Here is a 25,025-nt window from a genome sequence, read left to right as displayed (position 1 = left end):
CCACACTAGGGTTGGCAGCCCCTCCTGTGCAGGCAACACTGGTTGCCTCTGGGCTCCTGTGGCTGCCTGGAGGAGGCTGTGCTTGACACTGCTCAGTCCCCTGAGGATGTGTCTGAGTTCTGCATGCTGCATTCACTCAAAGGGAAAACTTAGGTCTTGCCACCAGAAAAGTAGACCTTAGAAAAAGCAGTAGCCCCCAATGGAGGAAAAAAGTGATCCAACAGACATTTGAAGTCAAGCAAGAAGTGTCAGACACACAGAGTTCTCATATGCGACGACCAGAGAAGACCCATGTCTTGTTTAGCCACTGCACAGAGCCAAGGATAGAAATTTTAAGCGCTGAACCCTACAGGAAGGAGAGGGCAAAAAAGAGTCAGGGAATAAGATCAGCAAATGACAACTGAGCAGGATGGACAGAGGATCAGATCTTAGAAAGCTTTCTCTTTTTTTTACAGTGTAAAACTCTGTAAATGTCCATCTGCTTTGGAGCCTTGTCCAAACATTTCCTACAGCTTGTGGGAGTACTTGAAAATTCAGCTTCTGACCCAGACTGGTCTGAGTGCTGAGCAGGTAACTATCCAATAACAGCACATCTAGGAACCAGCCAGCACGGAAATCATGGAGTGAGGTCATCTTATCCACTCACACCTCATAAAGCCTTGCAGCAACATATCTATCTGGGAAATCAAAATCCAGGTTTAATGGTCCAGAACCTTGTTGTGAAGGTCAGTATTTGTGACATTTAATTTTCAATTATTATCCCAAAGAACTTATGCTTTCTTGTCAAAACCCATCTGGAAAAACAGCCAGTAAGAAGAGCAGCAATAACACAGCTTGGATGATAACTGCAGAAAAAAGGATCCTACTGTAGGTGTCAGGCAGGTTATTTCACTCCAAGTACAAGCCAGGAAACTGGGAGAGAGCTGTGACTCCCTGTGGTGCAGCCCCAGCAGCCTGTCCTCCCTGCAGAGATGCCTGGGGAATGCCAAGAGTCCCAGCTGAAACAATCAGGTTTTCACAGAATGTGTTGGTTTTTGTTGGTTTTTTTTTTTTTTTTTCCTTGCAGACTTTGTTGGGTTTTTTTCCTCTGTGTAATAAAAAGAAAAAAACCATTTACACTTCTCTCCCCTTTTTAAGTCAGTCATTTCTGATTTACTTCATGCTTCTAAGAGAAAACATTTTTTTATTTTTGTCTCTTTTTTTAACAATGAATAAAAGAAAAATAACCTGCTTTTACGCAAGGTGCTTGTATGGAATAATCTCCAATAGAATTAATCTGACTCCTCATATGTTCCTTGTTATCTCTGTGACTAGGGCTTCAGTCTAGAGCAGGGCTCAGAACTGACCAGCTACAACACCTGATGCTCCAAATATTTTCTTGAACTTATTTAGAAAATTTAGGAAATTGTTTTTCAAGTTCTTTTCTTAAAAAAAAAAAAAAAAAAAGGGGGTTCCTTTTTTTTGATGCACATCCATAAGGGAGAAACCAACATATTTTTAAGATGTTGCAACACACTTTATTTTGTTGGGCATTTTAGATATTCAATTAAATAGCACTATGTTAAACTACAGTTTTTTCTTTCTTACACACTGTATGATGCATATTCACTGTCGTGACAGTTTCATCATGCTAGGAACTTATACACATACCTACACTTTTAAAACCAAGATTCTCTTAATAAAACACGCATATCTACAGGAACAATAATTGCAAAGAACACATTGTTAGGTCAAGATTTCAGCAAACTTTACAAACTACACAAAATAAAAAGGCAAAAAAAATACACAGTGAAGGTCTTGGCAGAGAATGTATCTTTACATTTGGTGAAGTAATGCCTAGAAGTCATTTTGCTTTTGCATTTTTTTAAGGAATTAAGTTATATACATTATTTAGAAATCCTCAAAATAGGAAGTATTAAATAGCACAAATAATATTACAGTCTTAAGTTTTGGTGTTACCTACAGTAGAGGGGCTACTTTAAACAAAAATTGCAGTTTGTCTATTCTGCACATTTAGGGCCAAACACTCAGCTGGTATCAATCCCAGTAGCTATAAGGACAGCAAGGAAGTTACATTAGTTTATACCAGCTGAGCATATGGCTGCTGACTTCTCTATACATGCAGGAAGGCTCCTAAAGCACGGAAGCTTGGACCGGTTACGCACTGACAGAAGCTTATTCTATTTATATACTGGAGTTCTCATGCAGCAGGAAAAATGTTAGTTTAAGTATAATCCCTTAAACAGTCATACCATAATAATGGTACATGAAGCAGCTTTAAAAATATTATTTTATAATCATACGAAACTCTGAGCTATGCTGATTGTTCTAACGGAATCCCTTATTGCCAATATTCTACTAGAAAACAGTGTAACTGTAATTTCTGAGGCCTAATGGGGGCCTATTAAAATATCACTGTACCCAACCACTTAAAAGGCAATTTGTACCCTGAAATACCTGTTAATCACTGTGTTCCATCTGGAAGCAATTAAGATCCTCACAATAGACATTACTATCACACTAACTCTGCAGTGAGTCTGCTGGGGAGATAGGAAGAGCATGGTAGCACAGAGAGAACGTGCACTAGTGTCATTCCAGGAGGTAGTTCTATTTCTTGGCACTCAATTTTTGGTTTGTCACTTACACACTTCAGAAGTCAGACTGAAGTCAGTCATATTCAGGGGAAAAAAAAAAAAAGGAAAAAAAGGAACAAAAGAGAAAAAAAGGAGGAAAAAGAAAAAAAAAAAAGGGGAAAAAAAAAGAAAGGAAAAAAAAAAAAAAAAAAGCCAGATCCCTCCAGAATCTGCTTTGCCAGCTCTTGGGGCCAAATTCAATCTCATGGAGGTCAGAGAAAGTTTCCTGATAGCTTCCATAAGAAGGACCTTAGTTATCAATGGCTAAATATTGCAGAAATACACATTTAGGCCTTGAGTAAGGAGAGCACTTAACTAGATGGCAATATATAAGCAGGCTGGCCCTGCCATGAAAGCAGTAAGCACACAAATTCAATTCAAAGAGCTCCCACCAGCATCAAAGGGACTTAGAAACCATTTTAATGGCGTCATCAGGGCTCATTTCCCAGCTATCCTTCAGGAGTGGTGATAAAGTAACGATCCTGCTAAAGGCAGATAATCACCAGTGTTACCTCCACTGCCCTACACTGAATTCACACAGGCACAAACGCAGAAGTATTTCCCCACGCACTGTAGAATTACTCCCAGAATATTCTGTTAAAAGCAAGAATTTTAACTTAACATAGCTCAGTTTTGAGCTGAACATCAGTTCATATTTTTGTATAATGCCATAAATAACTGTGATTTTTCTAAGGTACTCTTACATTTTTAGTCCATGTTACTGTTTCGAACAGACTCAGTGGCTTCCAGAACACTCTTACATAGTAAAAGGATTGAAGATCTGTCCCTCTTTTTGGCACCTGTGTTGCTCAAAAAAAAAAGTGATTGCTTTTCCTAGGATGGCTTGGTGCACACTCACTCAATTTTCAACAAAGCTTGCTTCATTAGACCTGACAGCTGCTTCTTGAACAAAAGATTTCTGTTTGGACATGCCTCTCAAGGTATCCTTTTTAGTTTTTGACCCAAACCCATTTTTCAGTATTATTTTTCCCTCATTCTTGGTTTTTTTTTCCTTTTCTTCTCCTGATCTGCTTTTCAGCAGAGAACTGAAAATAGGAGCAAATTGGGAAAATATTATGGAAAAGAAAAAGGGTACAGAGACTGGAAAATGGGAATGGTTTAACTAGAAAATTCTAGTTAAAATATTTGCAACTTTGTGAAAACAGTTTAAAAAATGTCTTAAAAATTTCAAACACACTTATGACTTGTTTCCACATTGCAGACCAGCTCCAATTTAATCATGGAACAGAATAAAGATAATCTATATATTTTCATTTCTGAACAAACACTATACAGTATATCTACATTCTGTCCTTTGAAAAGAAATTGGAGTGTAATTCTTTGAAAAGTAGCTAAAATACCTAAGTCACTTAGGTGTTTTTCAAAATTGTATGTATAATGAACGTTCTCACGTTACCTTTGTGTTGCTTATAAAGCTATGTAGTGTTATAGGACACCCTATTTCAATAAAAATCAATATGAGCAGAGATATTTTAAGTTACATTCCAGAATTCATTAATTTATTACAACTCATACTATGCACAATAATCAGTGCTTACTCTGATAAAGTATAAATTCTTTGTTTTTCTTCTGTTTGTTCCTTCATTTGACCTCTGAGCAAGTGAAACGTTTCTACTACACTCTACTTGCTTCCTATCTGCGTGCATTCACATGATTTGATTGATGAGTGAAAGCTGTAAACCCAAAATTGAGCAGTAAACAAGAAAAAACTCATGTTCTTAAATGCAGTGCAAGGAAATCTTAGTACCATCCTACTCTAAGTATGCATCTTAACCCAGATTCTTTCACTACCAGTCTAGCTGGTACAGTTCCAGAGTTCCAAGACAATGCAATGATTCTTTAAAAATTTCTATTCAGCTGTAATTAAATACTGAGATGTTAAAGGTGAATCTGGTTTAAGAGGAGTACCCAGTGCTGCTTCTAGGACAGAGCCCAGCCTAGAGTCACTAAGCATATAGGAAAGAAAATGCTCTGAGTTATTTTCTTAAGTTACACTGCATTTAATTGGGAGACAAATCTTTTATGAGGCTTGCTGGATTTTCATTTAATTTTTTATCAGATTTGCACAAATGGTTTCTCAATAGACAAATATAAGCCCCCTACATTGAGGACAGAAATATCTATTACTATAAAATAAAATTAGGATCCAGGCAGTTGATTCCTTCTATTTCTACTTTTTCTGCTATTGATAAGGGCCTTTAGTTTGCTGTAATCCCCTCTCATCTTCTGGGATTCTTCCTTCTGCTGACCTGCCTGCCTGCTGTCCTTGCAGTACTGGTTTATCATCTGCATCTCGGAGTGGCTGAAAGCCCCCACAAAGTCCTTGGGGTGGAACTGCAGTGCTCGTACTGAGCTGGCCCAGGTCCAAGGGGACCACTTGTCAGTCATGACAGCCACCATCCCCGAATCTAGCACCTTGAAATTGATCTTTGCCAAGGTCTGCTTGAAGCTGTTCTCCGTGGCAATGCAGTGGTAAAGCCCCCGGTCACTGTCCTGCACAGAGCGAATCAGGAGCCCGTGCTCAGTGGCTATGATCCTCTCGTTCAACTTGACCTAGAGAGCAAAAAAGGCAGAAGGAACCTTTTAGGGAAGGTTATGGAACAACAACAGAGTACTGGACCTTCTGGGAAGCCTCACTTCAAACAACTTTCTTAAAGTCACTATATTTTTACAGAATTATCTTCAAGAGACCACTGATTTTGTTACCTTTAGGAGAGAGCTTACCTCAGGAAAGGAAAGTGTTGATAAAGAAAATGACTTAAATAATTTTCTTACGTTAGAATAAATTTGATCAGGATGTAGACAAAAATGAAAATCTGGAAACCACATGAAATAAAATTTTTCATGATGTTCAAATATTAGAGTTGAAGAAATGAATTTTTATCTGCCCCGTTGCACTCCTGAGAATGTCTCTTTCAGCATCCAGACATTGCTGCTGAGACTCAGTGGAAGAAAGGTGCAGGACCAGGGAGGCTAATTTGGCACTGAACTCAAGGTGGCTTCTCATTAAATATTTAGACTTTGAGCAGATTCCTGCTGAAGAACTCTATCTGCTCTGCAGAGTCTGTAGACTCATTTAAATATTATAACCACAGTGGTCTCAAGTGGGACATAGCTCAGTGTTAACCAGGAGCACAGACACTCTGCTATTTCCCTTCTGGCTTCAGACTCTGCACTGTCCCAGGAGATGGTCGCATCATGTGAAAGAAGCAAGTTACCAGAGCTTGTTATCATCAAATCATAAATGAATGTGCAGATGTCCCTTTGCATATCAGTATGAAGTAAAAATTGCTAGTTCAATCCATTATGAAGGGAAATCACTGCTGGTATTTTTCGGAATGGCTTTTCTATTTTGCTACTGTACTTTGCATTATACTTCACTCTCCTGGGAACTAATTTACTTATTATGGTATTCTGCTATTGTAAACTGTTGTAGACATTGTGGAAGATTTCCAGAAATCTGAGCGCTTGAAAACTAGTTAACACTTTGATTGCTTTATTCAGCCTGTTGGACCTTGAAATTGCATCGATTCTATTGTAGTTACTGAACATAAGAACAAGAAAGGGAGATGTTCTGCTGAAGCAATGGGTAAAGAATTGCACCTATTGCCAGGACATGGCTTGAGTCTTTGAATAGTTAGAAAACTCATTGAGACATTTGTAAGTCCCCTCCGTTTTTCTAAGATGACCTGATAGGAGAATAATACTTTACAGTATTTATAACCTATCAACAGACACCACATTACCTAAAAGTTCCTTTTGAAAGATGTTTCTTTTTATTCATATAGTAAGTGCCTTGGATTGGAAATGGAATTTTCCCCTTTTATATTACTTAAGGAAGGCACATTCCCCATAAACAATCAAACTGTATATTACAGTGCTGAAACTCGAGAGCCTTAGAGAGTGCAGTAATGGAAAATGTGATTGCACCATGGTGAGGAAATGCTTTTGTCAATACGTGTTCTTAGCCTGGACTAGTTTCTTGCTAAAGAAACCTTTCACATTTCTCCCACTTTTGCCTTTTATCTCTTCAATAGCACAGAGGAGCTACTGCATGCTGACTTCTTCCTGAACTTTATACAAGTCATTGCTTCTGTGCCTATTTCCTTAGATCAGTATGAAGTTCTGAGTGCTGCAAACCTTCAGTTTGCAATTAATAAGGTGTGAAGCGAAGATTCTTTAATTTTCTGGTAGCTATTCTGATCTGACAGAAGTCAGTGGGGCTGAGGATGAAGTCCAAGCTATACTGAGTTTGCTCTTATTCATAGAGTAAATGATGGTCACTGGCCTGCATCCATGCAAATTCTCCAGCTTCATAGATTGCCTGATAAAAGCACAAACTGTCCCTGCCTTTGTCTGGGGAGGGAATGTTATTCTGACTGAGGATCCTCCCAGAGCTCCTGCTCACTTTACTCACCTCTTTCCTCCTGTCATTGTCTTTCTGTAGCAGCCATTTAATGGAAGCCTGAGGAGATTTAGGTGTGCATTCCAGAAAGGTGGTGTTGTTTTTCACTCCATACTGAACTATTTCTGCAGCGTTTCTGTATGCTAGAAAGAAAGAAAGAAAGAAAAAGAAAACAGGTCAGGATACTGTGAATGATGATTTCATTAAGAAAACATGTAACTCTTTGAAATACAGATTAAATGAAGTAAGGCTGATTCTGACATTGGCCAAAAATAAATAATTTTTTGGGAAAAACATTCAAAGAGATTAAATGAAATGTGAAGAGGCACATTCAGTTTCAAATACCTTGTTTTCAGAGTAACATGGCCTGTTCTGAGAAATTAGGACACCTATAGGCTGGTGAACTTTGCTGATGGAATAACTGAGCTCAGGGATATTTTTTCTGTGAAATTATCTCATTCTCTACTACTCCAAAAAAAGAATGAAGCATTTAATAGATTTCTTCACACTTCACCATTTATGAGTTGGGGGAATATGGTTGTATGACCAAAGTAAGCATCATGCCCTAAAGAAGGCTCCAGCTACTCCAGCTGCGTGCAGCATCCCAGGGAGGAGAGAGAGGGCAGGCTGGCCTCCCGCTCCGCTGCTCCTCTTCCAGCCAAGGAAGGGACTTGGCTCTCAACCTGAAATGTGATAAATATGTAGACAGGCTAACAGCAGAGAGAAAGACAGATTTATAGCACTCCAGCAACACCTGGGCAAGTGCTGAGTATATGTCATCACTTAGACTTCTTGCGTCCCTTTATAGTCTCGATAGGTGAATAATTGGCAGTCACCAGTAGGAACCTCTGCATGCTTATTGCTTGGTCCAAATCATAATATTTATCCTGAAAACAAAGCACCTCCAGATTTAAAAGCCTGCCTCATACATGTTAGACTATTTTTTTGTTTGTTTTTGAGAAAGGAGCAATGGATACAAAATAATATGAGAACTGCAACTACCTAGAGGCCCGCATGTCTAAAATCTGACTCTGTTCTTGCACAGTCCTGACTGGTTTTCCTTAGACTTTATCTCCCAGTCTTTTCAGCTTCTTTCATCAACTTATATGTGAAATTGAAATCTATTCTCCTGAAGGAAGGAGACTTTGCCTGGTTCTAGTCCTTCAGCACATTCAGAAAGTTGTACCAAAACCAATTCTAACTTTTAGGAGAATAATGTGGAAATACTTTGCATTCAAAATGCATTTCTGTAATGGCTATAAGGGCTAACACAAACATAACAATATTAAACCGACGTGGAAAGAAAACATACGAGATTCCTTAGTTCTTGATGATTTATTTAAAAATAACAATTTGCCAAAAATGTTTGAGTTTGTATGTGCTTAGAAGTCTACCATGTTAAAAGACTTTGATTCAGCATTATGGTTCTCTATGAGCTTGGAAGATTCCTTGGCTTTGCTTTGCTCTCTGCTCTTTTGTCCTTCAGGTAGATTTCATTTTTCCCCCAAACACAGTCACTGTCAAACATTACATTTTGCTATAAATGGCTCTAATTACATTTTGCAAGGGTCTAAATTGCTCTTTCCTTTAATCTTTTTTTTTCCAGGGAAACAACTGCCATCTACCTATCCCTATATCCCACTGCTGCAATGGAAACTTCCTTTACAAAGATGCTAAAATACATAAACCTATAAATACATCCACACTACAAAAGTGGCTGGAAAACAAGAAACCTGGTTCACAAGACTGTCAAAAATGAAACAATGTTTTCCCCTCAGGCCAGATTGCAGACAGTTGACATTCTCACATTTTCCACATGGAATAAGGAGACACCCACCCTTGGGACAGACAATGGGTGGGAGGTCTCAGTACATGCCTGCAGGGGAAGACAGGCAGCTCAAGTTGCTGCAACATGGATCTCTCAGAGCTCAGGTGTATTCTCTAAAACTGGGGTCATCTCTTAGAATTACCTGTTCAAGCTCTCCAGCTGCATATAAATGACCTAATACTGACTCATGGGAAAGGCTCATTTAAGCAGGGGGATCTACACCCAGCTGACTACTGTGGTCTTTTCTGATCCAGGAGATTCTTCCAACAACCAGTGGAGACTATTTCAGTAGAATTATTATTAACAGAACATTTTACATGTAACTCTTAAGGCATTGTTCTTTGATTAGGAAAACATCAATAAAAACATTTACAATCAGCTCTATTATTTGGTCTCCAGGTGGTACAGATTACAACACACTTCAGAATTCAGGCTCATAAATAGAGGTGAAAGGAGCATAATTCTCTGTGTGCCCTTGGTCTGATGGCATACATTGCCACTGTCTAGCTCAGACATGCGTGGGGTTGAAGAGGATTGAGCTGCCTTTAAATATGCATTTAGTCCTTTGACTTTGGGCATATGTGACTGTTCATTAGTCTGGGGAAAATGCTAGCTTGGAGAGCAAAGCCTTGGCTCCCCTGGCCATCCTCACCATGCCAGGCTGACTGAACAGTTGCACAGCTGGAAATAAGAGACTTCATAAAGAAATTTGGAATAAGTATTTTTGGGTTTGGGGTTTTTTTCCCATGTAAAGGGAGAAGGGAATAATCATAAATCAAAATACAGGCCTGCCTAGATCCTGCTGTTTGGGGAAAGGTGTGCTCTAAAACTCAGTATGGGATCAAATATTCAGAAAAATTCTGAGGTCCAAAGCTTAAATGGATGAAAAGACATTAATAAAGACTGAAGGGAAAGAGAGGTTGACAAGCCCTCAAACTAACTTTACCTTTTTCTAGTCAACAGTGTCAGCTTGTCAATTCAAGTATGCTGAACTATCTGCTTCACAGCTCATCATTTTATCATATATGTAAGTGCAAGTTTCATGTAACTGCAAGGAAAAATGCTAAAACCAAATCAAAACAAAACGCAGACTTGGAAAATAATTATGCTTTACCAGTAAAACCATACTGATAATGTCAGTTATAATGAATCATACAAAGGAAAGCCATGTGTTCTTTATATGGCATGGGGATCTCTAAATTACAGTACCTTTCAGGTTGAAACCTCGGCACTGAGTCAGAGGGTTTCCGTGTCTCACGTCTTGTCTACGACTTCTCCTGGAATATTTTGTAAAAACAAAATGTTATTTCAAGGTAGCTACACTGAAAATAACCACTTTTTTATTTGTGGATTTGCTCTGTTTTGGTCTTTTAGATCAAATGTTAGGGAAGTTCATGACCTACAGTCTGCTTTACTCCTGGCAAGAGTGAAGATACTGTTAGGTGAAGTATCTGTTGAAGCTTGTAAAACAGGTGCAGTTTTTGTAGGTAAAACAGTTGTACAGTGAAGGTATAGGGATGGAAGGATCAGAGGTGACACATGAAAGAGACCTCTGTTCACTCCCAATATGTAGCATTCGAAGCTGGAACCCCCAGCTGGAACTCTTCATAAAGGCAAGCAGCTAACAATGAGATGCATAATATTCATACTGCTTATATCTTAACACACCAGCACAAAATTATGATCAAGGGTATGTTCCCACCTCCATTTTAGCAAGCACTTTATTTTTGGTGCCTGTAGCCAACTTTCGTAGCAGAGTGACTGAAGTATTCACCCAGAATAGTGGAGAGCTAAGATTCTATTCTGTCTTCTACTTGAAGGAGTGTGACTATTTCCAAAATATAATAAAACTCACCAAGTATCAAGATACTTCTAAATAGGAGATTGATTATATAATCTGGATGACAGATGAAAAATCATGATTCTGTATCAAACTGTCTGGGGAGCTTATTGGGACTGGGAACACTGGCATTTCAGTCCTCCTCAGCTAGAAGGTCAAAGCTCACAGAGTTCAGTGCATGAAAAGCTGGTACACAATTTTTTTTTTTTATTATTAGGATAAATTATTTTCATTGCTAACTATTGTGCAAGGTCGTTCAGTATTTATCAAGTTCAAGAAAAAAATACATTGGTAATAGATGGTTGCAAACGGACACTGTTGGGATATTAAACAGCTGAATTCTGAACCGCGCACTAAGGGCTTGAGGATCAGAAACCATCAAAAGCCCCTGGAGCTCCAGTCCTACCGAGTGAAGGGTGACACATCTATGGCCACATTATAACAGGTTGTACACAAACACTATGGGAGTGCTTGTAATCCCCTGTCACCTGAACCTCCACTGCATTGTTTGAAAAGGAAATATTTGAAAGGTGATGTTTCAAATGAGTAATTACTGAAATTCCCAGTATAGTTTTTATATTTAACACCAAAATATTTCATTTTAAGCTGTAGGGTCTTAACCTTTGTGAGCTATTTGCATGAGTCAAGGGAGGCAATGAAGAATTTCTGAGTGAAAGTCAGAGTTCTTGTGCTAGTGTGAGCTGTTCCACACTGTCAGAGATGGCACCTTGCTTGCATTAAGCAGTTCTGAGTATGTAAGCTTAGTACTTAGGTATTAAAAAAAAAAAAAAAAAAAAAAGGTAGTGGCTATAAAATAAAGATAATACCATAAGGTGTTTTGGGGTAAATTGATGTTGCATAAGGGACTACAGTAATTCACAGAAGTGTCAAGAGAAGCAAATAAGCAAATACATACAGCAGAAACTCCTGTCTAGACAATGGGATTTGGCTCTAATTACCAATGTTTTCTCCTTTATAATCTGTCTTGTTAGATAAAGAGACAACTCATTTCCTTCACACATGAAAACCAGACCTTTTTCCATACAGTTTGAGGTGTTTATTTTGGTTTGACATAAAGAGCAAATTGCAAACAAAATATCAGCATGAAAGTAAGCCCCAGTGGAAATAACCCTGGGTGGGTGTATATAATGGGGATGGCAGACTGGAAACTGCACAGGCTGGGTGTACCTGACTGCTCCTTGTACCTTTTGGCAGCTGTGTTACTGTAGGAGTTAGGTGTCCTGAGACTTGGGGATTTTTCTTTTCTTTCCTCCCCCATATTCTGACCCTTGTTCCACGGAAGCAAACAATGAGTTTGCAGGCTGGTGGCTGAATATTCTGAATGAAAGCAGTTACCAATCGCTACGTGGCTAGTTTGGGCTTTTTCTTGTAATCTGAAGTAAGGAATGAGTCAGGAAAACTTTGCAATAACAAAAACAACTGTCCAGGGCATGACATTATTATCAGCAGATCCAAGCTTTGCCTGTTTCTGTCAACTGTTTCCCTCTGTGAGGGAACAGAACAAAACCCAGTGACTGTATATACCCAGCCTTCTGTACCTGCAGCTCAGGCGCAGACACTAAGCTCACTCAGTGAGCACAGTGCTCATAGTGTGCTCAGGTGAGCACAGTGACAGGTTTAGGCTGGATATCAAGGGAAGTTCTTTATCCAGAAGGTGGCAGGGCATCGGAACAGGCACCCCAGGGAAGTGGTCACAGCACCAAGCCTTGAAGTGTTTGGGTAATGCTGTCAGGCACATTCAAGTGTGATTCCTGGAGCGTCCTGTGCAGGGCCAGGAGCTGTACTCAGTGGTCCTGATGGGTCCTTTCCAACTCAGTATATTTCATAATTCTATGATTCTAGAATATGCAATCTAAAGCTCTTCTGGCACAACTTGAGGCTGTCTCCTCTTATCCTTTTGCTTGTCACCTGGGAGAAGAGTCCAACCCCCATTGGCTACAACCTCCTTCCAGGTAGTTGAAGAGAAGACACATCTGAGAGGTTTGTCTCCTCTGCACTAACACTTCATTGTGTATTCTGTAGCTTTGTTTGTATATGAAGTGAAATCTTATTAAGACAAGAGCTCACTACAACCTTCTGCTATTAAATATTTCCCCTGGGAGGAGGAAAGAGGCTCCTGTTTTGCATAAGATTATGAGATGGACTATTAGCTCTGTTGTAAATTAAACAGAAATTGCTTCCCCTGTCTGCTTTAATAAACCACATGTCAAAAACCCAAATCCACAGGCATTACACGGAAATCACATTTGCCTAAAATTTTCCTGAAAATAATTCTTCTCACTTAGGAACAAATGTGGAACAAAAAAATATAAATGAGTTTATTCCTCAGACAGCCTGAAAAATGTTTTGCTCTATTTAGGGCTATCATAATTACATCCATAGTAAGTAATTGAATTTAAATGAAGGGAACAAATGTCTCACTGATTTTGTGTGTGTGAGAGAGCAAGATTAATATTTATGATTAGGAATAATTTTTTCCCTTTTCTTTTTTTTCCATCCATTACTTTAAATATGAAAAGCCAAGCTCTTTACCATAGACTCCTGCAGCATACAGTCCTAGGTGATGAATAACTCCAAGCACAACAGCTATGGGGGTATTGTTAGTACATGCTCATGAAAGGAATGACATCCTGCTTCTCCCTCACATTACAGCACTCTAGGCTACGCAGCAGAATGAAAACCATTAAGCAAACAGTGCTTAATGCTGCTCACCTTTTTCCTGTGGGATAGAACCTAGAGCAGGAGTTACCATCCCAGGCGCAGTAGGGGTCTCGGGCCAGGCAGCAGTCAGCGCAGGCCGTCCCGTAGATGTGGCAGCGATGCAAGGAAACCTGAGTGACCCCTTCATCCGAGCTCACATACAACTGTTGCTGCAGGAGTAAATGGGAAGATTTATTTCAGATGTGGAAGAGTTTCACCCAAGACCCAGCTAACACACCCAAAATACCTTTCAATTCATTTTGGAATTAACTCAAGACCAAGAGGGGAGCCAAAAATACGTATAAAGTCAAGATCAACAGAAACCTCCCAGGTGAACAGGCCTATATTATTTCCACTTTCCTGCTAGAAAACACCTATAAACACTGGGGAATGTTAATGGTTTTCTGGACATTGAGAGTCATTGTTCTGTTCTGGGGCAGACAGGCTGAGTTAATATTCCTCAGATTTGAGAACTTGGTTTATATTCAATGAGGATTATTGGCCCAAGCCTTTGAACTAAGTATTTTCTCTGCACATAGTCACTTTAATAAATATTATGCAGAGCTCCTAGTTGGATCCTCCAGTGCATACATTTCCTAGATGTAGAACCTAGAGATTAAGTTGAGGCTCATGGCCAGATCCTGATAGCCTTACATACCTGGAAAAATAAGCCAAGAGAACTTTCACAATAAATCAGAGCTTTTGCAAGAGAAGTTCAAAGGGAGTAAATCACTACCAAAATCTTGGCCAAAATGACTGTTCTACTCAAAAACAATTAATCATTCTAAAAATATAAATTAATACTGAACAAAACCCCATTCCTTTGATATTCTTGTCATAAAAATGAAAAAGCATACTGAATTTGAGGTAGTGAATAATATTTACTTAATAGTAGTTTCTTAAAATATTGAGCAACAGCTTGCTTGCAAAATCATGGAATACACATTTTTAGCTTTTGTGTTAAGCATTTCAGCAGAAATCCTCTCATCTATTTTCACAGTTCTTATTGCCATTGCTTATTACTACGAAACAAATATGGACACTTGCACCATGAACCCAACAGCCCCAACACTGCCTTTTCTATTCTATTTGGGACTCTGGAGAAAAAACGGGGAGGCTGTATTTCCTCTTTTAGTCTTTTTTTGATTCCTTAATTGAAAATCAAAACAATAAAACCCCGACACTTTCAGTGAATTCGAAATGATACATTATGAATAGAAATTGTTTTATCTTAGTGGCTGAAGGGCATATAAACAGCTCCTGCAAACTTCAGTCAAGTTTTCTCTACTCATTATGGAAAATTCACCTATATTTAGTGTGCTCCATAAGAATTCTAACATCTAAGTCAATTTGCTTCTCAGTTAATAAGCAGGCATTCCGCTTTGCCTTACCTTTTTAGATGAAATCTTCATTGTTGTTATAGGAGAATTGCTCTGAAAGATAGTTACAAACCATTGTCAAGAATTCAGTGGCAAAATTAGCATTTAAAAGTCACTAAAATCTAAGTCATATCTAAGAAAACTACACATTTTTATATCCTGGAAAGGGACCACCCACTCCTACTAAGTACTGCTATTTTCAGAACTAAACAAATGACATATAAACAACTAATGTCTCACAAAATACATTGTTCAAACTCAACCACATTATTATTATAGGCATCTAAAAGGTTTTTATACACTTATAATTAACCTGCATCTGTGCTATCTCAAAAATATAGGAGCCATTACTTGAACTTTGTATTAAGAAACAATGTTTTTTCTTTAATGATGACGATAACAAAAAATCATAAACTAGATCAAGAATATTTATCACATGATCCAGATAAGAATACAATCCTTTTCCTACAAATTATCTACAGTGCATACAGTTCAGTTACCATGCAACCTATAAATTCAGATTATCAATGACTAGATTCTTTTAAAATGGCATTAACGTTCCTGAATGTTTCTTTCCCAGAGACAGTACTGTATACTACTCTATGTCATGATAGCAGTCTATTAATGTCTTTGTCCAAATCAAATATTAAAGAGCTGGAAAAGGAATTGTTACTTTCCTTGCCTTAAGTCATTATGTTCAACCGAACAAGTGATAAAATCGATGGTAATAAAAATGTTCAGCATTTTTTTAAGATTCAGCATTTGCTTAGTCACAAAGGAAAGCCCTAACAGTGGGCCAGGACTAATTGCAGTAGACCACAACACAGCAGGGAGGTTAGGATTAGAAAACCTGGCTGTGAATCATGTGAATTGGCAAAGGTTTGGAGAAGTTTAGAGCTGCTTCATGAGCTGTTTGGAGACTGCAGGTCAAATGCAACATTGGATGTAATGCCACATTCTCCTTTCATTGTTTACTCTGGAAGAGGATCTCTTCTTTGCTACCCTTGATATCAACTAGCACATGATTTCATCCCTGCTCTCTTGGAGAGACTCATCTAAACACCACGATACCACACAGACTGTAACAGCAGAAGTTTTGATATCACAGTTTTTAGGGTTCTGGATAAAAAAGTCTCCGCATAGAGGCCCAGAAACTAGGTTTGGGCTGAGGATGCCTCTCAGCCCAACTATCATCATGCTGTATTGATTTATGTTCCAGTAAATTGAATTAGCAATATCTTGGTGAAGAGTGTGTTTTAGGTAATATCACTCACATATATATTTTTTAGCAGTAAGTCTTCAAGGAAAGCCTAGAAAGACTAAGTATGCCTTTATGAGTGTTAACACAGATGCCTTTATGAGTGTTCTTTTTCTTAAGAAAACTGTTAATGCTGCCTCAATAAAGAAGCTTAAATCTTCCTTTTTGTATTCTGTCAATGAAATAGAGAAAAGGCCATGACAAAATCCTTAACTAAGTTTATAGACACATACTGCCATTTGCCCCGAGGCTACTATTTAATGAATAGCCCATTCAAATATTTGATTTGAGAGGGATTTTTCAACATGAGAGTGAACATTTTCTTTAGGTTATTACAACTGTTACATGCCAGAGTGATTGACAGAGGTTATTCCTTTATCTCCCTGTAGTTTTTGTGTTTCTTTTCAGCTTAAGTTGTTTTAAACTCATAGCTTTCTTGACTCCAGAGGCATGTGACTTTGAAGAACAGGAGTTAAGCAAAAACAACACTAATTTGATTTCATTTTGCAACTGAGTACCAGGAAGATCTTCAGATAATCAAAGTACAGAAATCTGAAAATCCAACCTTACACAGCGCCAGTCTCTATAGTGACGGCAATGATAAAAGTCTCTCTCTGGAAGCTGTTGTCACATGACCTCCGAAAAAACTGATTATCAAAATCCTTCTAGCCGGTATATCAACATAAAACACAGACAACTGAAATATAGGAGAAGAAAAGGGCTTGAGCTAGCTATAGCCCTCATAACAGTCAACATTTTGTAATCCTCTTTATGTGGTTGTCAAACTGACAGCATGCACATTTACTTGATCTTCTATGAAATCACAGTTGCCCTTGCCAAAATCTGTTAGAACAAAGTGTTTGTGTGAACATACACACTGGAAAAACAAAAGAAGGAGAAAACCAAACCTGAAAAACTTCCATCTCTTCTAAAATGAGTTCTCCACTTGCAGAGAAGTTGGTGGGTAGGACAACAACTTTTTGTACAGTTCCTTGATCTGCAATAAATGAGAGTGAGACCATGTGACACAGAGACGCAGAAATAAAAAAGAAGATGAACCTTCATTAATTATAAAAGGAAACCATCAAAGCAAGCACTATGACACAGAGAAAACTAAGAAATGTTCAGTAATTTCTACAGTTTGGAGTCAGTAAGAATGATGAGATGATTCTTTATACAGGAAACCTATTACAGTATTATTCTCATATATGAATGTAAGATACGGTAAGACTGGAGTTATTACCATTACTGTTACCATTCTATACAAAAAATCAATCAAAATCAGTATATTCTGTTGCTGTACAGATACACAGAGGTAGAATCTATCCCAGTGACCTTAAAGTAACAGGTAGAAGGGAGCTACTGCAGGTGTGATATATTCATATCCAATAATAAAATGCTAGGATAACTGGTGACATGAAAAGTAAATCTTCCAAAGAATAATGCTGTCTACATGTAAACACAGTAAGATGAAACTTTGTGGGTTCATTTTTTTTGTTTGTTTTTTAATGAAATTAAAATAAAAATCAAGTACATTATATATTGGTATGAGTTAATATTTTGCTCTGTAAAGTAAAAATAAAAAGCAAGGTGAAGATATTTTAGCTATTGTATCATGGCTTCCCTCTCAAAATTCAGTTCCAAGCCTTGTAAATGCACTCAGAACAAAGGAGTAAGAAGCAGAAATATGTGGCAAGGACAGTGTTTTTGCAGGGTAGATGTGATGAGTGAGACCAAAGGGAAATTTGTGATTAGTTTTCCAAATTTCTTATGTGGAAAGAATATGTGTGATGAAGGGGGCCATCTGTGAAGGCTCTTAAAGGCTGAGGCAGCCACTGAAGTATTTCTGATGTGGCAGAAAGAGCAGACTGTAGGATAATCACAAGAACAAGCATTTTAACTTGGAAAAAGCACATAGAATTCCTCTTACCTGAAAGCCCTAGAAATAAGACTGAGTAGAATAAATCTATCTGCTCGATACTGATTCTGAGGAATGAGCATACACGGTACAGTTTCTGTGCAGCCTTCAGAAGTTTTAAAAGAAATACAGCATTGTGCAGTTGGTAGAACATTAACATAGCACAATATAGGCAAGTATCAACATTTATTAGGAAATTTCAGTTTCCTGTTTGGCAATTCATAATGATGACTATGGAAGCTGAAAAAGTTCAATTTTATTTTTGCTTCAAGCTCAGTGACTAAATTCTATAGCTAGAGCTGCAGGGTAAGATGATAATTACTGCAAGTAATTTACATCTTATTTCACTTGAGGAAGCCAGATACTACTACTACTACTACTGCTGCTGTCGCTGCTACTGCTACTGCTGCTACTACTACTACTACTACTACTACTACTTGTTGTTGTTGTTTTGTTATTATCACCAAAAATAAAAAAAGGTTTAAAGCCAGAATATTTTTATTTAATCACCTGATTAAATAAGAAAGCACATTGAGAGAGCTACTACTACTACTACTACTACTACTACTACTACTACTACTACTACTTGTTGTTGTTGTTATTGTTATCACCAAAAATAAAAAAAGGTTTAAAGCCAGAATATTTTTATTTAATCACTTGATCACACACAGAGAGCACATTGCAGTCTTTTGTTTTTAAAAAAAGAAGGAAAAGAGAAATTGAAAGCTGACAAGACTTAAAAATGTGTAGCTGTCAATGGTACATGCTCAGGGCATGTTAGGCATGAATTTTTCATGAGAATTTTCTATGGAGACATTTATTCTCATTATACAATGGCATGATAAAACAGTTCCTTCTGAAGAAACTTTACTGAAACTGAATCTTGTGATAGCACAGCTGTGGTCTAGCCTGGGTGCCAGTATTAGCAAAGCTATGAGAACCTGAGAGATTTACTACCTGCCAGGACCCACCGAAGTGTTAAACTGCTGCAGATGCCTCCCTCAGAGGAAAGGAGAAAGGGGTTGTGTGGATTTCTTCTCCCACTTAAGGGAATAACCCACTCACACATGGACGCGGCTTCAGTCCAGTCTACCTCTGCTTCTATGCATTTTTTTATCAATTCTCTCTCTCTAACATTAGACTCTACCTTACGAAATACTCAGAAATGTAGGAAAGAATTGCAGCCTTTTTTTTTTTTTTTTTTTTTTTTTTAGCTGCCTGCAAAGCGTCAAGTACCTGTAACCCCCTGTAACCCTGACATACAGGGTACTAGGAATGTTGACAGTGACCTTACCTGCAAAGGAATGTAAGGCTGCTGATTCTCTGAAGAACCGGTTTATGTCAATGATCCATTAGCACATGCCACACATCTAAAATTCCTAAATTGTCTTGAGTCCTCAAACATTGCCCCAAACTGAAATCAGAACCTGAGGGGAGATTTTATCCTGAGCATTGGCACAGAAAATACTGATAATGCCTGACGCCAAGTCCTTGTGTGCTAATAACCTTTCCTCTTTGTAAAGCAGGTTCCTATCTACCTTTTTGTCACACCCCAGAAAAATACACAGAGTGAAGGACTGTTTACCTTCGTATTCATTCCCTTTGACTCAGTATTTTACCATTTGCTTTAACTCAGTTTTGTACTTTGATGGACAGATCCTTGCAGAAAGGAATGTTCAATTGTTTTAAAGGAGACTTAATACAATGTTTAAAATAAATATTTAAGTAGGCAGTAGAAAGCTATTGATTAAATAAAATGTCTTAAAGCAAGGAATTCTAGGAGTCTACATATATATCTCTCTCTATACACATATATATAAACACTTCCAATAATACACAGCTTATAGTTCTCCCATTGCTTCTAAAAATAGTCTTGCTACTGTTGCTCAGCCTCTTCCTTAATAAATGAAAAGCAAATATTTGTCCCCAAACCCCACTTTTTATTTCCTTCTCAGCAGCACTGCTGTCTCCACTATAAATACAAATTTGCATCTGACAAATGAAGTCACTTACATGTGTTCACACAAAAAGCTTATGGTTATTTGAAATCTGTCAAAAATCTTATTTGATTATTTCTGCTAAAGGCAAAAAAAGTGAATTAAATTCCCTGGGTTAGAGGAAAGGATGAAGCACTGTGCACTGCAAGACATTTATGCAAAGAAGTGCCTAAGCTGTCTCTGAGTGTATTTCACAATAGGTAATATTTTAGGCTGTAAATCAGGCATAAGAGATCATCAAACAAGTGCAAGTAAAATTTTTTCAAGTTTGGTCAATGTATGAAATTAGAAGGTAATGCTCTAAAATTCATAAAAATGAACATCATGGTTTCCTTTGCCATTTACTTATTCCTTCCAGAAATCCACTTGAAACCAGTTGTCCATTGCTATGATTTTACATAGTCATGAAAAAGCTATTATGTTTCCAGAATATCAATTTGCCACTAGAAATGAAGCGGCAGATTTTTGCTCATCACTTTCCTAATTCTTCACTGGGAGATATTTGCAGCCTTGCATCAGCTCAACAGTCTGTGAGTCAAGGGGAGATGGACAAACAAAAATGAATCTCTCTCAAACTGACAGCAAGAGGACAGGAGTGACTCAAAAGGCTTTTCCACTTCAAACCTACTTAACAAATGCAGGTGTCCCAGCTTGACATTAAAGACAATCACACTGAGATCATATTCCCTCTGAGAGGACTGAGAAACGGAAGAGCAAGGGAGGAAAGTGCAGGCTAAAAAAAAAAAAAAAAAAAAAAAAAAAAAAAAGTGTAGAATGTATTCAGAGTGGGAAATAAATGAAGAAGGAAGGCATTCCAATAAAATGAATGGATGGAATGGAAGCATAGGAGGCAAATCATCATCGTCGTAATTAAAATAATATTTCTTGAAATTCAAGGCATGATTCTGGACTGATATTAATCAGCTAAGCTTCATCAATACCAGTTAAGACTGCCTGATTACATTAATTCCTGGACTGCCTGACCATGGGCAATGGAAAAAGCAAAGCTTAATGAACAAACATCAAAAACACAGAGGTTTTTGGCTGAATCAGAAGTATAAAACTCATTCTCTGAATTTTGATTAGTTTTTATTTCCCCAGTTCTAACTGAACACTGCAGCTGTCAGTAATGTGAGCCTCAAAGAGAGCCAGGACCCATTTACCCCTGAGCCACATCACATGGATAAACAGAACTACAAATATACCCCCCAAATTTTCCACATCGTAAAAAAATGACTGCAAAAGGCACCAACGTCTACTCTGACATGAGTTTTGAGAGGCTTCCCTCAGTAATCCCCACCCCTGGATGTGTCTGACACTGCTGGGGACCCTCTAAATACTTTTTCTCCATGTTTTACCTGTCAGCCTAATGGCAGCTAATTATTTCTGGTCTCTTATCTGAGTTGATCCTGATGCATTCAAATAACATTACAAAGAAAAAAGAAAGCAAAAAGTTTATAGAATGTTTGAAATCTGTCTGTTTGAGAAAACAGCCTCTTTTGAGGCTCAGCAGAGCACCTGAGAGGGTGGCAGGTTAGCAGGCAGGGCTGACAGCCACGATCCCACGCTCTGTGTCTGCTGTAACTCAGAGCTCCCACCATGGCCACTAACCTCTCTGTGTTTAGTTCACTCACCCGTCAAATGGGGGTAATTTTTTTCCAGCTGATAATATTTCTGTGAAACTTCATGAAATTCAAGCTTCATCAAAGAACAAAATGACAGATACAAATGCTCACACTTAAAGGCAAAGTTTTTGTACAGCCCCCACTCAGTCAATCTTTTGAGACAGTGTGAGCTTGTTTGAATAAAAGCTGAACCAGGGAAATGAAGCAGGTGGAGGTACACCCTCTTAACTTACATATCATCTTAAAAGTCTGTGAAAAAGCTTTGGATGAACAGGTCAATGAAAGGTTATGAATGACTCAGGCACTGTGACCAAGAGGAAGAAGGAAATTGTGTCTGATGCCTGTTGTGCCACTGTTGTGCAACATCATCTTCCCAAGCTCACAGTCACGAAGCTGCAGCTAGGAAAACTATGGGAAGCAAGCCTGCTCTTTTGACCAGATTATCTCTGTGTTAGAATCTATAGATGATTTGGCTATTGCATTACTGGAGGCTACTGTTGTCAGCAAGGGTTAGTTTTCCAAAAAGACAGCCATCACACAAAACCATGAAAATGAGTACTACAAACTTATGCTCTGGAGGCACTTAATGCATCCAGACTTTGAAAACAAATGTTTCAGCAGAGAAGAAAAGATAATGAGAAACATCGATCAGCCTCACGCCACATCAGATGCATGTGGCTGACATTAATCATCTCAATAAGCCACACTGAAGCCTGTAGTGCCTTTTTATGACAGTCACTTAGATCTCTTTCCAGAAAAACATATCATATCTTGATAGCAAGGAGCTAAAAAATCCCATTTGTGCCCATAGCTGTTTAATGTACCCAAGTTTGACCCAGACATTTAAATATTTTCGTAACACCAGGAGCAATGAAAAACCCCGTGAATAATCTTTTGGTTGTGCAATCTGTATGTACTTTGACCAAAGGCTGTCCTGCTCCAAGCAGTAGGTGGCACGCTTAATAAATGAACATTAATCCCACAAATACGTTTCCAGGGTGTTTCACTGCTGTGTTAAAACTCAGATAGAAAACAATCTACCAAAGGATGAACGCAAAATACTGAAAGCTTATGTTCTTCAGATATAAATGAAATGAGTAAACAAATTACAGTACAACTCTAGGGTGACTTCTGTGACTGGGTCCTGCCCCATCACAGAAATGGATTATTGAAACAGAACTCTAATCCCAAATTCTTAAACTGAATGTGTTATTTCTCATAGCACAGGGAAAAAACATACCATCAAACATGGCTCTAAGTCAGATATGCAAATGAGTGATTATATTCTTTCCAAGTAAGTTATCTCTTGGGTTTCTGTTTGGGAAGACAGGGTAGGTAGACAGCACTCTTCTCTTGCAGCACTGCTCTCTACCAGTCCAGACTTGCTCCTTAGACCAAGTCAGCTCATGCCAGACAGGGGTGAAGAGATCCCTTAGGGGAGACCTAACAAAACCAGCAAGTTTTGTTAAGTGCTTTACAAGTCTTCATGTTTACAAACATAGGAAAAAGCAGGAGATTGCAACCATTTGAAAAGCATGGAATTCCACAAGAACAATGTCTGTCACTGGGATTTATTTTGTTTGCTATGCAGGTAAGCAAGGGAGAAAAGCAGTGCATTAACTCTGGCTATGGACCAGCCCCTGTGAGCACAGCACTTCTGTCTGGGGCAGCAAAGGAAACATTACATTTAGTTCACACCAAGGTGAAAAAATTGTAGAGTTGCCTATACCCTCCTGTGCCATGGCTACATGATGAAAACCACTGGGGTTGTTGGAGCTCTGTACTTCTGTTATTCTTCACTTGAATTCAGGAAGTGATTTATTACTAAGGCTATAGAGGAAGAGAGGAAAAGCTAAACATTTTGTGTGCTTTGCATCTGGCAAGACATAAAACACTCTGATTTCAAGCATGAGACAGGTCACTGACAGTGACAGACATGGCTGGCAACATCTCAGTTCAGCAGCAGTAACTTATCATTTGAGCTGAGTGTAATTGTCACCAGGTGTCAAGTCCCATTGTCTCAGTCTGAGGGGCTCCAGGCTCTCAAGGAAATTATCACATGAAATTCTCCTATACAATGTGGTTTTTGCATTTGCTGGGATGAACTGACACCAAAGCAAATCCCCTCTGCATTCCTTTTGACACTTAATATCTCTATCAAATCCTCCTGAGTCTCACAGAAAGCAGAGAATAAAGAAAACAAGTTTCTCCTCTCAGTGGCTGAAACCTGATCACTTTTATTTGAAAGGGCTGAGAAGTGCAGTAACTTACATTGCAGCAATTTCTTTGGAGGAAGACCTTGGAAGGTATTAATGTCCTATGCCCTACTCAGGAAGAATAATGCCTGCCCTCCATCTCACTAGAAAGAAGAAAATGATCCTTGTCTCCAGTGTAATGAAGAAGATAAAGCAATGAATATAAAGTATCAAGAACTGCACTTTTTTGTATTTGATCCATAATGGGTCCTGTGCTGATACAGAGGAGGATTAACATAAGAATAACCTGAGGAACATTTATGTTTTTAGCAGCTCATGTGTGTGTATGAGGCCACACTGACCACCTAAAACCAGCCAGATGATCAAAGGATAAAATGAAATTACCTATATTTACCTCTTGCAGAGAAAAATGCTTACTATCAAACTGTGATTTCAAGGGGATTTCAGCTTTTCAATAGTTTTCCAGCTTTAACTATCATTGCTACATTGACAATCTATATGGTCTTATGTCTCAATCTTTTCCACTAAGCTTTAGTAGAATTTGCCTCCACATAACATGAGATGCTTACAGAGCATTTTAAAACAATGGCACCACTATACACTGAAAAAAAAAATGTTTATTTGAAAGATCTGCACTAGCCTACCAATCTATTCCTTTGACTAAAATAGTGATTTGTCAAAGAAGAAAACTAACAGTAAAGTAAAACTTCTCTTTTACCAAGTTTTCTTGAGCAGTTGTGTAATAAGAGTAGGGATGCTCTCTATCAACACTTCTATAGGAGAAGAAGACTTCTGCAGGAAAAGAGAAGAAATATCCTAACAGGTCACAAAGTCAAAAATTGTATCTGCATTAATTAAACTACCATAAAATGTGAGCTTATGTAAGTGGTGGGGAGAGGGAAAGGGGGAGGCAGGGAGAAGCCGCCTTGTAAAAGCCCTGTCCTAATTAGGTGAATTTAGTAGTTTCCAACAGCTGCAAACAGGAGATAATCAAGAATACCTTAAAACTCATTTATCAACTTCCTGCCAGGAAAAAAATACTCAGATCAAAAACTTATGAAATTCTTTGAATACTTCATTACCCTGACTATGCCTTATCATATACTAAGCAGTCACTCTACATCAGATGGAGACTTGGTAAAGGTTTGGTGGAAAAACATGGAATCATAGAATCACTTAGGTTG

At 38.3% G+C, this 25,025-nt stretch overlaps 1 protein-coding gene across 2 annotated transcripts in view; it reads right to left on the bottom strand.

Annotated features, from left to right (window-relative positions):
• Positions 1 to 1,428: 1,428 nt before the first annotated feature.
• The window catches only part of SEMA3C (semaphorin 3C), a 117,502-nt gene continuing 93,905 nt past the window's right edge, over positions 1,429 to 25,025 (bottom strand). For both annotated transcript variants that reach the window (XM_066182789.1, XM_066182790.1), the window contains 6 exons: positions 16,994 to 17,082; positions 14,840 to 14,881; positions 13,461 to 13,618; positions 10,097 to 10,164; positions 7,072 to 7,202; positions 1,429 to 5,207 (listed from right to left, as the gene is read on the bottom strand). In XM_066182789.1, the coding sequence (XP_066038886.1) occupies positions 4,794 to 5,207; positions 7,072 to 7,202; positions 10,097 to 10,164; positions 13,461 to 13,618; positions 14,840 to 14,881; positions 16,994 to 17,082 (902 nt within the window). In that variant the 3' untranslated portion in view covers positions 1,429 to 4,793. The remainder of the gene's footprint in view (positions 5,208 to 7,071; positions 7,203 to 10,096; positions 10,165 to 13,460; positions 13,619 to 14,839; positions 14,882 to 16,993; positions 17,083 to 25,025) is intronic.

The sequence above is a fragment of the Chamaea fasciata genome, unplaced genomic scaffold (assembly GCF_029207755.1).
Source record: "Chamaea fasciata isolate MVZ Bird 193981 ecotype frontalis unplaced genomic scaffold, bChaFas1.0.hap1 SCAF_5, whole genome shotgun sequence".
In the NCBI taxonomy this organism is placed as follows: Eukaryota; Metazoa; Chordata; class Aves; order Passeriformes; family Sylviidae; genus Chamaea; species Chamaea fasciata.
Note: the sequence above shows the minus strand (reverse complement) of the source record. Positions and strands in the feature narration are given on the sequence as shown.